General features: G+C 34.8%; 1 protein-coding gene across 1 annotated transcript in view; it reads left to right on the forward strand.

Moving 5' to 3' along the window:
* The window catches only part of LOC306864225 (contactin-associated protein-like 4), a gene marked incomplete at its 5' end in the record, with an annotated part of 138117 nt that overhangs the window by 114593 nt on the left and 4913 nt on the right, over window positions 1-18611 (forward strand). The window contains 7 exons of the mRNA XM_079408071.1: window positions 777-995; window positions 4284-4523; window positions 6080-6304; window positions 8106-8239; window positions 10325-10412; window positions 15322-15540; window positions 17327-17398. Coding sequence (XP_079264197.1) covers window positions 777-995; window positions 4284-4523; window positions 6080-6304; window positions 8106-8239; window positions 10325-10412; window positions 15322-15540; window positions 17327-17398 — 1197 coding nt within the window. The remainder of the gene's footprint in view (window positions 1-776; window positions 996-4283; window positions 4524-6079; window positions 6305-8105; window positions 8240-10324; window positions 10413-15321; window positions 15541-17326; window positions 17399-18611) is intronic.

Raw genomic sequence — 18611 nt, forward strand, 5'->3', positions numbered from 1 at the left:
TGCTTGCTGTCTATTGCGCGGGTGTTTAACTGCATGAAAGAGCTGTTAAATTCCTGCCGTAATGGCCTCATGTGATGGATGAGAATAGAGTATGTGAAGACCTTACAGCGCCCGAGCGCTTGTTCCTTTATAATGACAAATCCTCCGGCTGGAAGAGCTCAATTAACCTCTCATTATATGCTGACGGAGTCGCTCGTGTAGGACGTGAACTCACAGGAAGTTCCTCTCAAAGCCATGGACGAGAATAAACAGTGGCGTCTGAGATCTGAGCTGGAAGAGTTTGGTCAGAAACGGTGGCCAATAAAGGCTGCTTAATAAAAAGAACTCCCAAAAACAGTCTGTGATCTTCTGAATGAATGAATTGAATATGGAAGTAGCTCAGATCATTTGATGAAGGATTCGATGAGTTCATATTTTCTTCAGGAGAAACATCTGGTTACTCAGAGAAGCTGTTAAGATCTTAAAGATATCTGGGGAGAGTTTTCTCTCTCCTGCGGGTTTTTAGCTCTGTAGATGATGCTGTTCATCAGCATGATGCTTTTCTCCCATTTAGAGCAGCTGAATGGATCTGTCAGCTGTTTTCTCATTCATTTCATCATCATTAGTAGTTGTTTTAGACGTTCTCCTGGCGTTTTCTCAAAGTATCAAGCATCATCTGCCACACAACAGATTTCACTGGAACGCGTCTCATGTCTCATTTCTCTTCAACAGTTGCGTCTTATTAACCATCAGCCAGATATCAGTCTGAACATCCATCAGATGTGTTGTGTTTCCAGCCCCGACTCAGGTGCTCTTCTCGTTTGACGTGGGGAACGGGCCTCTGGAGGTGAAGGTGGAGACGCCGGCGGCTCTGAATGACGAGCGCTGGCATCACGTGAGAGCCGAGAGGAACGTGAAGGAAGCCTCGCTGTATGTGGACCATCATCCCGGCGCCGTTCAGAAAGCCCCCGCTGACGGACATATTCATCTGCAGCTCAACAGCCAGCTGTTTGTAGGTAGGAGAACAATTAACAGATAAATGATGTCTTTTCATCCTGTGTGCGGCTCAGAAGTCACAGCGCTGAAATCATGCTTTGGATGGACATTATTTGTCCCTTTTGTGTGAATCTCACGAAGAACAAGTGCAACTCATAGATCATTTCAAAATCAAATAGTCAAATAGCACATTTTGCTTAAAAATATTTTACACAATAAAAAATTTACGAAATACTAAAAAAGGAATTTTTGCTTTCAGATATTCTATATTTTTATCATTTTTTCCTTTTTTATACTTTTTATTTCTAATTTAGTTTTATTGTAGTATTATTTATATACTATTATAATTTTTTTTTTCATATTTAAAAAACAGCAACTTTTTTTGTTAAATCTATTGTACTATTATAGTATTTATTAATATGTTATGATAAAAGGGGAAATTTTGCTTACAAATATTTTATATTTTTATCATTTTTAATAAATATTTCCATTGCAGTGTTATTTTAGTATTATTTATGTACTATAATAGTATTTAGCAGTATTTTGAATTTACTTTTATTTTTAAATCTTCAGTACTTTTGTCAATTTTATTAGTGTTTGTGTTTTTAATATTTATTTAATTTATTTTTATTTCAGCTGTACTTTTAGTAATGTTAGTACTTTAACTTATTTCAGTTAAATAAAAAATATATATATTTTTCTTTTTTTTAGGTTGGCTTTTGATCTAATATTTATATTTAATTTCAGCTTTATTTCAATAACCAAATTAGTTTTACTTTTAGTTAAAAATAAAACTACTGTTATATAGTTATATATATATATAACTATATAATATTATTTATATATATATATATAATATATATAATATTATTTTGTCTTTACATATTTAAAAACTGTAAAGTGTTTGCATTTTGATATTATTTTAATGACAATTAACCACATTATTATTAGTAGTAGTAATAGTAGTAGTATTTAATAAAGTTACTCATACATCACTGCATTTGTTATATTGCCTTTATGTTGATTTTTTAAAATACAGTATTAAGAATAATTAAAAATAATGAACATTATTGCAAATGTATAACATCCAGATGCATCATAACTCATAATATGGGAAATTTGTAAGTACAAGTCCTGAAAATAATGTTTAAAATAAGTTTTAAAAAAAATAATGCAAAATGTTGTTTATTTTATTATCTTTTGGTTATGGGGGGTGAAATATGAGATGAATTGTGAGCAGGTTTCATGAGATTCAGTCCTGTAAAGCATGCTGGTGTGTATCTGAAGGGCTGAAACAGGTTGTGATGCCATGACTCTCAATGCGAATGCTTTCTGTGAAGCAGAAGATCTGTTGACCTTGACTGAGCAGCTGCCAAATCTGAAAGGTGTCTGTGTGTTGGAGGAATTCAGCGCAAATTAATTGAAGTTTTCCAGTAAGTGTTGGCAAAGTAGTGTCATTATAGTTCAATCTTTAGAGCTCCATCTGCAGCAATTGGATTGGAGGTTCCCATGACTGTTCAAAAAGAACTCTATTTCAGCCCGTTTATAATGCAGGTCTGAGGTTTTCTGGGTAAAATAGATCAGTCATTCGACTCCAGGAGAGGCTTTCAGTATTGCAGATATTTTTTCCATGTCATAACATGAGAAAGAAATACATTTTTATCAAGTTATCAGCTTTGATAGGCTGCTGCAGACTCGAAGGAAGCTCACAGGTGGCTCTTTCAGAGACTTCATGAAGATCTCGGTTATGATTCACCTCAAACATCACGCTCATCACAGATGCTTCTTCAACAGTTCTTTAGGACAAATACAAATAAACACATATGCGTCAGTAGATGTCATCCAGTACAATATAGAGCTATAAAACTAATGTAGAATTATAGATTTTTTTAATAGTTTTAAGTTGACAATTTGCATTTTGATATTATTTTAATGACTTTAATAGTTCTAGTTTTAATTAACAGTATCAGCACTGTTCTATTCTAAGTTATGTATATATTTTTTGCCCTATTTTAATAGTTTTAGTTTAACTGTTTTAGTTTTTGCATATTTTAGGGCCACTAAGATATATATATATATATATATATATATATATATATATATATATATATATATATATATATATATATATATATATATATATATATATATATATATAATTTTTTTTTTAAGAATTTAATAGTTTTAGTTTAAATTTGTCTTTTTCTTTAATTAACAATAACAACATTGTTCTATTTTAATTTATTAATATATATTTTGCATGTTTTTATTATTATTGCATTTTTTTTTCATGTTGTTTATTTTTTATATATATATTTGTTTGCAGTTTGTTATTATTTAATGAATTTAATAGTTTTAGTTTTATTAACAATAACAGCATTATTCTATTTTAATTTATTAATATATATTTTCGGCCTGTTTTAGGAGCATTAAGATTTTCTTTAATTAATTAATTAATTGCATTTTGCATTTTGATGTTATTTTAATTAATTTAATAGTTTTAGTTTTCTATTATTAATTTTATGTATATATATATATATATTATGATCATTAAGGTTTTTTTTGCATATTAAATAACCACAATTACAATCACAAATTGTAAGTGTATTATAGTATTTTTTTTTTTACTTTATTAGAGTATTTAGAGTAATTATTTTTTATTATTTTAATCATTTGAGACATTAAAATCTCATATAAATACTTAAGAAGGACACTTAAACAAAACTTTCTGTTTGCTCTGATTTGTGTCCAAGCGAAAAATCAGAAATTAAAGAGACATAATAGTCATCTGTTTCCTGTAGGGTTGATAGCACGTTTTACCTGTTTCATCACTTGCATGTCAAAACTTTTAACAGTTTTAACAGCATTTCCAACTTTCGGTTGAAGATTTCACAGATGATTATATGGCACAGCTGGCACAGCGAGGTGTTCACTCAAACGAATTAACAGTACTATATGCAGAGCGCATTATTTCTGTATTTATAGCTCGTCATCTGCAGAAACAGAATGCAAAAAACACAGTATTCTTCCCAAAGCAGTTACCATCTAAAGGACAAAACCGCTGTGAAAGACTGACAGATTCAGCACATTACAGGAGGAAAAAGGGTCAGCGATCGTTTGTTTTGAACGAACGGCTCGGGTTCACAGAGCAAAACCGCTCGCCACGACTCAAACCCTTGACAGCATGCGAGAAGGTTACGCTGTCTGCGCGATAAAAGCCGTCTTTGCTGTCATTTAATGGCTTTTGTGCTTTTCTCTGAGTCTGGACAGCTGTGTGTTTTTAGAGTAAACTGTGCTTGCGTCTTCAGGAGGAACGGCGTCCAGACAGAAGGGCTTCCTGGGCTGCATTCGCTCGCTGAAGCTGAATGGGAAGACTCTGGATCTGGAGGAGCGGGCGGAGATCACACCCGGAGTGACGCCCGGATGTCCCGGACACTGCAGCAGCTACGGCGGCCTGTGCCAGAATCACGGCAGCTGCGTGGAGAATCACAGCGGCTTCACCTGCGACTGCAGCCTCTCGCCCTTCACCGGCACCTTCTGCCATAGAGGTACTGAAGCTCAGCAGGGTCACCCTAAAAATAGGGCTGGACAGTGCATTTATACAAGTATTCATGAAAATAAATACATTTACAGTATCGATAATGACAATAATAGCTTCATCTCCACAGCTGCGCTTCATGAGCGTTTCACTATTTTATTTGATAAATGCTTTGTGAAATATACTTAAACTAAAAGGTCTTCACACAAATGTTTTACTCTTAAAAAACACATTGTATATATTATTTTACTTTAATATGTTTTCATTTATTTAAACTTATTCGTTTAATTTAGTTTCAGAAGCAACATTCCAAATGTTTGTTTGTTATTTTAAGTTCATTTAATATTTAGATTTTTAAAGATTTTTAAGATTTAATTTCAATTACCCAAAATTTTAATAGTTTTAGTTAGTTTGGTTCCTTGGAAAATGTGGTTCCTTGTTGTTGTTGTTGTTTTGTTTGTTTGTTTGTTTTTTGCCCTTAAAATATCTATCTATCTGTCTATCTATCTATCTATCTAGAAAAATGATAATAAACTACATCTCTCATTTGCACTTTAAAAGCATTTAATTTGTTTATATCTAAGGTAAAATACACAAACTCAAATATTCACATTGATATTTTACTCAAAAAAATAAATAAATATATATATATATATATATATATATATATATATATATATATATATAGAAATTTTGCTAACAAATGTATTTTATTTTCATGTTTAGTATTATATACTATTACCGTATTTTTTTATATATATATATATTTTTTTTATATTTTAGTTTTTGTTTTAATTTAAATTTTTGTAATTTTATGTGCTTTAGTCATTTTATTACTTTTTTATATATTTACTATATTTTATATATCAACTTATTTCAATTAGTTTTCAAATAAACAGTTATGATTTTCACTTTTTAAATTTACATTTTTCATCAAATTTTATTTTAATTTATTTGACAAAAATGACTTTTAATACTTTTCCAGATCTGCACTTCATGAGCATTTTACAATTTAATTTGCTAAAAACTGCTGTAAATCATGAAATGTACTAACACCCAAAAGTCTTGGTTTAACTTGAAGAAATTATGACAGAAATATCTTACTATACTATTCTATAGTACTTTATTTTGACACAAAAAAATATTGTGCATTATAAAAAAATTTGTTGTAAATTGTTATATTGCTCTGTTTATTGCTCTATTATCATTTGATTGCATTTTAAAAGATTGATTAAATTGTTAAAGTTTTATGTATTCACTTCATTAGGCACCATTTTTGGATGATAAATTATATTAAATCATTTAAACACAATTGTATTTCATGTATTTCATGGATTTCATGGATCCATTATCTTATTTTGTGGTCTAACAAACATGTAAAATGTTTTTATTCCCTTATTAATAGTAAATGTTTATATAAAATGATGCAGAATCTTTTTTTGATAATATTTTTGTCCATATTGCCCATCCCTACCTGCAAGTCAGTATGACACAATGATTTTACATCACCATGATAGTTATGCATATCCATTATCCTAATCCCATTGTGTTTAATCTCTCTTTCAGACGTTTCTGCCTTCTTCAAACCTGGAACATCAGTCACGTATACGTTCAAAGAGCCTTACGAGCTGAACAGGAACGTCAGCGCTCAGTCGTCCTCCATCTACTCAGATTTAACTTTTAGAGGAGAGAACGTTTCGCTGAGCTTCAGGACGAGCCAAGCGCCGGCGCTGCTGCTTTACGTCAGCTCATACTACAGAGAGTTCCTTGCCATCCTGCTCAACAGAAACGGTCTGAAATGCTCTGATCCTCCTCTCTAAGCACATTCACATGGATTAGCTTGAGTCTGGGGAATCTCTGAACACACCAGCCGCACTAAATTACTTCTTATATTGTCTGAAGTCTGGCAAGAGACAGGTAAAGCCGTGAAAGAAATGGCCTGTCGTGTGCCGGCAGGGATATATTCCCTCATGAGACTGCCACGCATTCATGAGCGCGTGTAAACATGCGTCTGTGATCTCACGCGCCAGAAAAGCCGATTCAAGCTCTGCATGCCCTATTCTCTGAGTTAAATTTTCTCAGAAGCTCTCGTAATTTAAAAAGTTGCTCGACCTTCATCCAAAACACCAGCCTGACATCAGAGTCACGTCTTCTCACGGTTTCCTGCGCTGTAAACCTGCCACAGCAAGGGAAATGATATTTTAGTCAAGTTGCGTGTCATGAAATAATGCAATAAACAAGATCTCTTTCTATTGCTCTTTTACACAAATCATACAGTGTAGGGCGATTAAAAGAATCTTTTGAGACAGTTATTTTAATCAGTCTTGCAAAAAGACTCATGAAGATTGATCTGAATCACTGTCCTAAATAAAGTGCCTTTGTAAAATAATTTTTTTAGCCACAAAATAATACAAAGAGTAAAAATACAAGACATCTTTCTATTACATCTTTGCAGAACATCTTTACAGCATGATAAGTTGACTCTTATGAGCCAATTCTTTTAATGAATCATGCAATGGGGCAGTCGTGGCCTAATGATAGAGAGTCGGACTTTTAACCTGAAGGTCATGGGTTCGAGTCTCAGGTCCGGCAGGGATTGGGGGAGTGAATATCCAGCGCTCTCCACCCTCAATACCACGACTGAGATGAGACCCTTGAGCAAGGCACCGAACCCCCAACTGCTCTTGTTTCAAAAATTGTTGAAATAGAACTGTAATAATCTAAATCATATATAGTAGCTCAAAAACAAAAAGTTAAAAAAGTGTGTGTGTGTGTGTATTATACAAAATAAATCATTAGAACACAGCGTAATGCATGGATACTTGTTGAGCTTTTTGGAATGGATGTTCATATACAGACACTGTGTAGGTTTTGTTTTAATAAATATTGTTTTAATTACCACACATGAAAGTAAGTTACTCAATATAGTCTTGTTTTACTTAGATTTTATTTAGCATGCTGTTAGGGCCAATTATTGTGGCTTCCCGCGCTGCCGCAGCAGCAGAATTCAGTAGGAATCTGTGGATCTGGCTCATCACGACACACTGGGTATGCACAGAAAGGAAGCGGCAGACAGTGTGTGGAGTTAATACCTGCTAGTGCAGAAAGTCCAGAACAGCCTCCAGAACCCCGCCGGCCGCTCTGACAGCTTCCTGTTCCTGTTGCATGTGATTTTTATTTATTTCTCAGTGTCCATATGCATTAATTAACAGGACAGTTCACCTGAAAATTGCAAGCAAAAGCCAACTGATCCATTAGTGCAGAAACAAATATGCCAGCAGCCACATAGCATCACGCTATGTTTGTCACGTGCAAAACGCACTTATGTGTACTTGACAACATGTTAAAAAGTAGTTTGTAAAGAATGATGAAGTTCACCGGAGGTGATATGTGTGCACGCAAAAATTAGTTTTTTAAATTGATTTCCGCATCTTGTTTTGTTTTATAGATAAAGTTTTAATCCTCTTAAGATGAAGCTTTGTAGTTGTGAAACACATTGGCTTCTGTCGCATGTTGATGTTTACTGCGGTTAAACGGTGACTTTTTACGGTATAAAAGCCTGTTGAGAAATCCAATGCTCTTTGTTCTAAAGGACATTTGGACGTCAAGTACAAACTCCAGCACAACAGAGACGCAGAGGTTTTCCGAGCCAGCGGCAGGAATCTGGCCAACGGGCAGCTGCACCGCGTGAGCGTCCAGAGACTGGCGGACACGCTCAGTATTCAGGTACTGGGATGCCTCTCGTTCTGCATTAAAGCAGGGCGTTGTTAAATGCACACAAAATGGGGGGTGCTTAAGAAGGGTTAAAGGAACATTCTGCCCATTCTCTACATACAGCATCTCTGACATGATGTTGATTTCCATGGGAAATGTTTTGCTAAAACCCACTGACTCATATTGGCAGCACTGCAAATTTAAAACATTTACGGTAAGATACTACAAGCAGAAGCATCCGTTTTCAGTTCGTTTTCAGACCAGTACCATTGAGATACTGTTATAGTTTTTGTGGTAACACTTTACAGTAAGGTCTCATTTGTTAACATTAGTTACTGCATGACGTTACAATGAACAATACATTTTTACAGCAATTATTAATATTTCCTAAAGTTAGTTAATAAAAATGTTCATCTTCATGTTAGTTGGCAGTGCATTAACTAATGTTAAAAGATACAACATTTGATCTTATTAATGTATTAGTAAATGTTGAACTTTAACTGTTTAATAAATGCTATATATGTATTGTTCATTTGAACTAATATAGTTAACTAATGTTAACAAATGAAACTTTATTGTAAAGTATTACCATTTGTCTTAATATTTTGAATTATTTGTATTTATTTAATTTTAATTAGTTAATTTAAGTGATTGTTTTAGCAATTTAGTTGTTTTTTCGTAATTTTATTAGTTTTGTTGTTTTTAAATGTGTATATACATTTTACAAATTATATTTTATATTGTATATAATGAATTGTATTTGGTAATATATATATATATATATATATATATATATATATATATATATATTATCTGTAACAAATTTTTACAGCTAATATATAATATATATTTGAATTATTTATTTTAGTATGTCAAGTTAAATGTTGCTTTGGCAACTTACTGAAATTAAACAAGTTTATGTTTATTATATTTTGTTCTATTTCTGTAATCATATTTTATTTTAGTATTTTTTTATGGTTTTAGTTTTCAATTTAACTATAATAACCCTGCTTCAGACTAGTGTAAAAATTCACATTTAAGTGTTTGTTTAATAGCACTTGATCTATTTGTGTCTGTAGATTTCAATTGCAATATATCTTTAAGGGATATTTTCTCAAAACGAGTTTGTTTCTCCACTTCAGTAGTACTTACATGCACCAATGTTTACAGTTTTATTCATATCTATATTCTGAAGGTTTTTACTGAGGGGTTTGTTCATACAGTATATCATTCACACTTATTTTTATTACTTTTTTATTATCTTAAAACATGGTGAAAGGTGTTTTTTTCTGACTTTTGACTATTTTCTGATTTATGGCTTGATTAAAAACCTTGAACTCTAATATATCAACAAAATTAAACAAGAATTTTGACTTTATCTAGTGCTCAGATTTATTCAAATTAGTGCATATTTATTTAGATAATGCGTCATTTGCATATTTAACATTTCAGAAAACATAATACTGAATACAAAATAATTGTCTTAATGTACTGTGATTAATCACCTGGGGAAAGTATGGTGATGTCTATTATTAAAATTGTACCCTGTTAACCTGTAGTGTCTTGCCTTAAAGGCTGTAGCAAAGAAATAAGTCTATAAATAAATTGATCATTTCCTGGAATATTCCTTTAAACCCCTTCTGAAAGGCTACACCATGCATCAAAATATTAAACGGAACACCCTTGTCAAGCCATGCATATATTGATGAATTTGAAATCCAGATTTTTTTATCAGAATTTGATATTGAGTGTCCAGGTGAAATATCAATCGGTCTGATGCATGACAATAATGGTCGATCAGCTGATCACAGCGGACAGCCGCTCTGTCGATAACCAAACCAATTAGTCTGAACCTCTGCAATAAGCACATTTTGAATGCAAACACATGGCAGGACCGAAACGCTTCCTCAGGTGTTGAACCAAAGAGCGGCTGCAGTCTGACAGCAAGCAGTGACGTGTTTTAAAATTGATTTGAATATAAGTTTTAATTAAAACACTTGCAGATGAATATGTCCTTGCTATGAACAAACATGATGCTGCCAAGCTTTTTCTGTCCTCTTTCATGAAATGTTAAATGTCGTCTTGCATTTTTTGTAGGTCGATCAGCATGCAAAGGAATATTTCAATCTAACATCGGACACTGAATTCAACGCCATCAAATCGATTGTCTTGGGAAAAGTGACCGGTGAGTAAAATCACTGTAAACAGTCAGCTGCAGATTTCCACGGAAAAACTGTGATTGCTTGGATTTCGATATATATTTTCTGTTTATGCTCAGCTTTAATATTTGAATTTGAACTTCTAATTTTGAAACTATTCAAAACTAATTAATTTAATTGACTGCTCATATGGCGATGATTTTTGAAGCAAAATTTCACAAATTTAAGCTTACTTTTTTCATAATAAATGAGCAAAAACCGTGCTCAGTTGACAACCAGTTCTAATCTATTTTGAACCTCAAGTGTTTTTGCATTAAGGAGGAAATGTCTCTGAATCACAGTCGGGTTCTGACCTCAATGACATGCAGATGGTCAGTTAAATGGCCATTATTGTATTTATTTTAGATGTCTGGAGGAAGCAGAAGCATCAGGAGCTTGTTTGTGCAGTCAGGCGAACTCTTCAATCTGAGTGAACAGAGTACAGTTTGTCCTATTTACTTCAGATAAGACTAATATTGACTTTACATGTTATTATTGTCGTCTGGGGGGACAGCAAATGGGTCAGTTTTATTTTTTTTATGTCTATAAATAGTACCCACAGCAGCTTTATAGTCATAAAACCTGAATAGATGAATAAAACATTGTTAATAAATAATACAGCAGAAGTTTGAAAATACAAAGCTTGCAGGGTGAATCTCATGGAGATATTTTGAATTTAAAAAGTCTATTATTAGAATGTTTTTGCTTATTTTTGCATTGTGACTTTTTTCATTACAATTAAGCATAATTTGCAGCTAAATTGTTATTATTTCAATGCAAAATATTTTGCGTGTGTGTGTGTGTGTGTGTCTGTGTGAAATACAGAGTACTGGCATGAAACTCTAGATAGCGCAGTTCATAGGTCTGGGGGAAGTCGTGGCCTAATGGTTAGAGAGTCGGACTCGTAACCCAAAGGTTGCGGGTTCGAGTCTCGGGCCGGCAGGGATTGTAGGTGGGGGGAGTGAATGTCCAGCGCTCTCTCCACCCTCAATACCACGACTGAGGTGCCCTTGAGCAAGGCACCGAATCCCCAACTGCTCCCCGGCCGCCGCAGTGTGTGGCAAGGCCGCTGAATCCCCAACTGCTCCGGGTGTGTGTTCACGGTGTGTGTTCACTGCTGTGTGTGTGCACGTTGGATGGGTTAAATGCAGAGCACGAATTCCGAGTATGGGTCACCATACTTGGAAGTATGGCACTTCACTTAACTAAATCTGACCCAATGACATCATTATCTCATGGCACAGCTGATTGGTTTTCTTCTGTATCAGTAGCCAATGAGCTCACTGCTCAATATTCAAATGCCTGGCTTTGTTTTGCTGTAGCAGTCGCAGCGCAGTTCGCAGCTTGCTTCAGAAATCCTCCACCTTCCCCAGCTCCACCTGTATAGATCGTCTACGAGGTGATTTGTGTATGCTATAGGGGGTTATTTCATGTACGTTATATTTGCAGCAGCAGTATTTCTTACATGCTCACAGCAGCATGTCGTGGATGTATTGGCAGTAGCAAGTCTTGGTACCTGCTCTGCCGCAGCAGCAGGGAATCTATTAGCATATTATACATTAACATTGTCATGTACATTACCATGTACATTACCATACATACATATATGAACTGCATGGCAAAAAAATCACTATGGTCCTAATTTTTTATTTTTTTTCACGAATATATTTACTTTGACTTTTGTGAATTATCTTTTGGTAAGATTTACTGGCAGGGTTTACAGATAGTAAGAATGTGAGAAGCTTTTCATGATTGTATATGATCAGTGAGCTCTGTTTTTATAACTCTATCTCCCCCAGCAGTCATTTCTAGTTACCCAGAGATCCTCATGAGCCAAATTAGGTTGGTTCATTGTCATTGTAATGTCATATACAGGTCGAGGACGGCTGTGTTTTATGGAGGGAAACATTCTCATGGGGCTGCGTTTGCGTCCATACGACCTTTCATATGAACATGTGACATGAAACGCATTTGCTGTAACTCTTCAGATAGTGTGTCACTGACAGCGGGCTGTGTGCCATTTCTAGCAAACACTATCGATCACGGCCAGAAAATCGACTTGTAATGAATACTAAATCAAATGTGAAACCTGCAGAGCTCCTGAAGATTAATATTAGACCAGTTCAGAGCTGAAATGATGGAAATCAAGCTGGAGAACAAGATCATCAGGCGCATGTCAAAATAGAGACACAGCAAATACTGAGACAATTCATATTCTTTTTTCACTGTAACCTTATAAAGCTTAACACATGAAAAAATAGTCTAAAACCTTTTTTTTTAATGAAACAGTTTATTGAACAATCTTTAAAAAATTCCATTTTTATGGCTCATTTAATCTGATATAGTGAGAATATGGAGTAAAAAAGAGCTCAGTTTTATTCAGAGGCCCATGGTGCAGATGCTGATATTTATATGGACAAAAAGAGATTAAATTCTGATGCTTGTAATGTAAATCAATGAGCTCTTTATAACAGTACAGCAGATACTTACATAAAAGTATCTAAATATCAGTCATCACTCTTGTCTTAGTAAAATGAGATTGAAATGATCCAAACATATAATGAAATGCAATCCAAAAATGTTTGAGAGATGAAGAAATAATCGCTCCTCCGAAGATGTGAGATGTTTTGGAGGTTTGGGAAGATCATTCCTCCACTGAGAAACAGTGAAAATAAAGCTTCTGGAAACCAACGTTCCTCAAAAGATCCTGATGATCAGATTTGAGACGCACCGATTTTTCTAAAAAATCGGAGAATCAAGTAAAGCTGAGCTGCTTCAGTCCAGTAAGTGTTCATCTGGAAATATTACTACAGATGTTCTGATTTTTACTTGATAAAAATCGGTATGGATTTGAAAGCAGAAAGACACGTGAAGCTCGAGCTGAAGGGGGACCTTTGTACATAAAAGAGCTTTGACTTGACAAGTGTCTAAACTATCAATCAGACATCAAAAGGCATGGAGTGGATCATCCTAAAAACTTAATGTTGAATTCAAAAGTGTTCATGCACATGTAATTTCTCAACTACATCATGTTTTTTTCTCTTCCCATGGGCCATTGAGCCGCCTTCGGCTCCGTGTCTGAATAAAAGCACTTTCATCAGGCTTGATGTGTTCAGTTCACTGCCGTTGCTGTGGAATGGAATGCAGCATGCGGTTTTCGCTCGAGATGTTTGGTACAAAAGCTGGAGCGCATGGTTTTGTGTTCAGTCACCACTGTCCATTTACTTTTGAAGTGAGACTTGCTTCTCGTTACAGAGAGTGTGAGGCAACATGCTGTGAAGAATATTAATATTGCTCAACAGTTCTCGTGTGTCATTTAAGCTTGTTTCAGACGTGTCTCCTGAAGTTTCTTAGAAGAAATCAGTGAATTGTTGGCACACAGTCTATAAAATAAATGTGGAAGAGGCTTATATAATTTGTTCTTGGGAGAATCTCTGACTTTTGATTGCAGATCTCTTCTGAAACTCTAGAGGAGATGTGTGCGATCATTGGAGTCTTTTTCTCAGGAGAAACTTCTGAGAAGCAGGAAACTTAACCAAACATTAACATTAGATCTCCATTTAATTGCTATCCTGGAAAAACCATTGAGATTTTATATTGCAAATTATAGTATTTGCAGAAATCTTAGGCTAGTTTTAGACTGTAGTTATGTTTCCATCACCCTGTTTTTATGCGCATTTTGAAGTATCGCATCAGAAACAAGTGACAAATGAAAAAAAAAATCCCTTAATTCACAAAAAGCTTTGACGCTCACTTGAGGTGGTTTTTGACTTGTATAAAAAAGAGTTAATGCAAATAATAGAAGATGGAAACGCATCTACCGAATAAATTCCTCCATGAACATCAAAAAAGTAATGTGACTTTGCATGATGGGATGGCATAACTGGACTAACCAGCCGAATGATCGCATTTATTGTGTTTCGTCTGCTCGCTCTGAGGTGCAAGTTTTATTATACACTCTAAAAAATGTATAATAAAAGTGCTGGGTAAAATATGGACAAACCCAGTGATTGGGTTGTTTTCTACCAACAGTTGGGCTAAATGTTTAAGTGGAGTGATGATTTTCTTCTCTTTGACCTGTTGAATGGAAACGGTGCTTTATTCGCAAATGTTTTATACAATATTCCAGTTTTGTGCATAAGTTAAATGTGCAATTTTGGATGGAAACAGCTATTGAGGTCTCTACTGAAACTCAAGAGGAAACACACTTGAGATTGAGGGGGGGGGTTCTCAGAAGAAAGATCTGATAGGCAGGATACTTCAAAGATCCATTAGATTGCCTTTTAATTGCCATCCTGGAGAGAGCATTAAGAAAATCTTCTGATCTATGACTTAATATTGCAGACTTTGTGATCTTGGTAAATCTTAGTTCAGCTGGAGATATTGACATCTCATCTGAAACTGAGACATATGTGAGATCATTGGAGTCTTTTTCTCAGAAGAAACATTTCAGAAGCAGGAGTGTTAATCAAACATTTACATTAGATCTACATTTAATTGATATCCTGGAGAAACAACTTGATTTAAACTTATTTTTGAGATCTGTGGCTATATATTGCAGATTATAGTAACATGGTAAATCTAAACCCAGTTTGAGATCTCTTCTGAAAAATTTTTCTTAGGTTTTTTCTTAGGAGAAACATCTAAGAGGCAGGAAACTCAGCCAAACATTTCTATTAGATCTCCATTTAATTGCTATCCAGGACAAACCATTGAGATAATTTGGAGATCTATGATTTATTGCAGATTATTCTATTTTGGTAAATCTGAGGCCAGTTTGAGATATTGAGATCTTTTCAACTTGAACATTTCCATTAGATCTCCATTTAATTGCTATCCAGGAGAAACAAATGAGATAAATTGGAGAACTCAAATGCACCTCTTCTTCGTTTGCAGAGTCAGGTGAAGTGGATCCAGAGATCGCACGTCTGAATGCTCTGGGCTTCACCGGATGTTTGTCTGTGGTCCAGTTTAACTCCATCTCTCCGCTGAAGGCGGCTCTGCTGTATCCAGACACCAGTCCTGTCATCATCACTGGACCGCTGAGCGAATCCAGCTGTGGCTCATCTTTAGCGACAAACCCCTACGCCGCTGAGACCACGCATTCTCTTACAGGTAGCGCCATCAAAACTGATGCCCACTTCCTTCACTGGTTTAGTTATAAAGTGCAACAAACAGTCGGTTCGTGAATTAAAAATCCCTTTCCCTTTCTTCACAGGTGAACTGATTTTTACCAATAACTCATAAACATTTAAAGACAGATGTATTGTGAGCTACCAGGTTGTTAATCGATGGTATATGCTTTTGTTGAAGCTCTCAGTTCACATTATTTCAGGTTTTTTAATCAATTGATAATCCTTGTATCAGAACCTAAATCTATCAAGAGCCTTAGCCAATGGATTTAGTGAATTTAGAATAAATATCAAATAGTTTAACAAGTACATTCCTTGTCCCGTCCTTCGGATGAGACGTTAAACCGAGGTCCTGACTCTCTGTGGTCGTTAAAAATCCCAGGATGTCCTTCGAAAAAGAGTAGGGGTGTAACCCCGGCATCCTGGCCAAATCCCTGGCCTCTGACCATCATGGCCTCCTAATCATCCCCCTACACTAATTGGCTTCATCACTCTGTCTCCTCTCCACCAATAAGCTGGTGTGTGGTGGGCGTTCTGGCGCAATATGGCTGCCGTCGTATTATCCAGGTGGATGCTGCACATTGGTGGTGGTTGAGGAGATTCCCCCCCTTCTATGTAAAGCGCTTTGAGTACCCAGAAAAGCGCTATATAAATGTAACGAATTATTATTATTATTATTATAATTACATAAACGCAAGCAAACTCTGATTTAAGCTTTGATGCAAACACTCATTTAAGTGACTGAAATTCATAACTTTGCACATACGTATATATGAGCAGACTCCTAAATGATCGTGAATATGAGATATTAGCTTTTAGATTAGTAATTTGTCACTGCAAAAAAAATAAAAAAATTCTTAGTATTTTTGTCTTGTTTTCCAGTACAAATATCTAAACATAAAAAAAATAAAAAATAAAAAATTAAGTGAGGGTTGTTGTTTTTTTCTTAAAATGAGAAGAAATATCTGCTAAAGGACAAAAACATTATCTTGTTTTCCCTTTGAATTAAAATTATTTTTCTGAACCATGGCTATAAATTGATACATATTAAAAATATATATTGTAAAGAAGCCAAAAACTGCATCACTTTTTTGAAAAAAATTGTTTCTTGTTAATGCATGGGTTAACATAAATCTGATCTATCTACTTATCTATCTATCTATCTATCTATCTATCTATCTATCTATCTATCTATCTATCTATCTATCTATCTATCTGTCTATCTGTCTATCTGTCTGTCTGTCTGTCTGTCTGTCTTTATGTAAATTATTCAAATTATTATAATATACTATTCTGTATTAAATGTATTTTATTGATTTTTTTATAAGGAAATATATTTTCTTTGCATAAGGGGAGCAACAGTTCTTAAGTAGTTAAAGTAAGTTATCTAGTGCTTTAATGAAAACATTTATTGGCATCTGTATCTTCTTCAGACTTTGTTTTCCAAACTTCTCTTTAGTTTGTTGAGTTTTCTAGCCAGATTCCTCCTCAAAGTCAATTTCAGCAAACTTTGGTCGCCGGCTCACTGAATCCATCCGCAGTGCTAATTAAATTAGAGCAATAATGATGGTAATGGCTGATCACTGTATTAATCTGTGTGAGAAAGACCTTCATTTGCATAATCATTTCTGGATTGCCTCTGCGTTTGTGTCGCAGCGCTCCTTCATCGAGCGGCTGTGGCGTATTCAATGAGCCGCGACCTGCGAGCGATGAGTGCTTCAGTCCTGCTGATGATCTGTCTGTCTGTCCATCTCTCTTCTCTGCTGTAGATCATGTGGGTACAGTAGGTACGGGTGAGCCCATAGTCAATGCTATCAACAGCGACTCGGCTTTGATCGGAGGTAAATGGATGTTGTAGTGCATTACAGAAATATTCAATTTCTCATCTTTTCTCATTTCATTCATTATTATTTTCTGCTTCCAGCTCATATTTACTTTGTCTTGCTCTAAGAATTCCTTAAATGAACAATTCTCCCAAATAATAATTTACTCATTCCGAAACTTTTTGACTTTATGTACTTTGTGGAAGACAAAAGGAGATGTTTACCCCCTTTTTCACTCTGTTGAGCTCCAAAAATGCAACATAAAAGTGAAAAACATTGTGAAATTTACAGTAAAAAATTTCATTTTAGCATTTCAAGTTTTAGAAAGTGGAACTTAAATTTACTGGAAAAAATATTTCATGTTGATATAATGTCAAAATACGAACCTACTGAGAGATTAAAACCTTTATAATGCACTGACAGCTTCCATAAAAACAAGTTGTAAAGACACACAAATACAAAATACTCTCATGGTAACACATACAACACTAAAATAATGCAATAAACATTATATTAACAACCTAAGGTGTAACATAAAACCCTTATGTATACAGGCACATCTCAAAAAATTAGAATATCGGGAAAAACTGCATTTTTTTGTACTTATTTCAAAAAGTGAAACTTTCATATATATTTTAGATTCATTACATGTAAAGTAAGACATTTCAAAAGTTTTTTTGTTTTAATTTAGATGATAAGAGCTTGCAGCTCATGAAAGTCAAAATCCAGTATCTCAAAATATTAGAATATTTCCTAAGATCAATCAAAAAAAGGATTTGCCAAACAGAAAAGTTCAAGTTCTTTAAAGTATGTTCATTTATGCACTCAATACTTGGTCGGGGCTCCTTTAGCACACAATCCAGCATCAGTGAGGAATGGCATGGAAGCGATCAGCCTGCGGCTCTGCTGAGGCACTATTGAGCCTTCAGCTCATCTGTATTGTTGGATCGACTGTTTCTCATCTTTCTCTTGAAAATATCCCATAGATTCCATATGGGGTTCAGGTCAGGCATGTTGGCTGGCCAATCAAGCACAGTAATATCATGGTCAGCTAACCACTTGGAAGTGGTTTTGGCAGTGTGGGCAGGTGCTAAAGTCCTGCTGGAAAAGCAAATCAGCATCTCCATAAAGCTTGTCAGCAGATGGAAGCATAAAGTGCTCCAAAATCTCCTGGTAGATGGCTGCATTGACTCTGGACTTGATAAAACACAGTGGACCAACACCAGCAGAC

Source organism: Barbus barbus (assembly GCF_936440315.1).
Source record: "Barbus barbus genome assembly, chromosome: 45".
Lineage (NCBI taxonomy): Eukaryota > Metazoa > Chordata > Actinopteri > Cypriniformes > Cyprinidae > Barbus > Barbus barbus.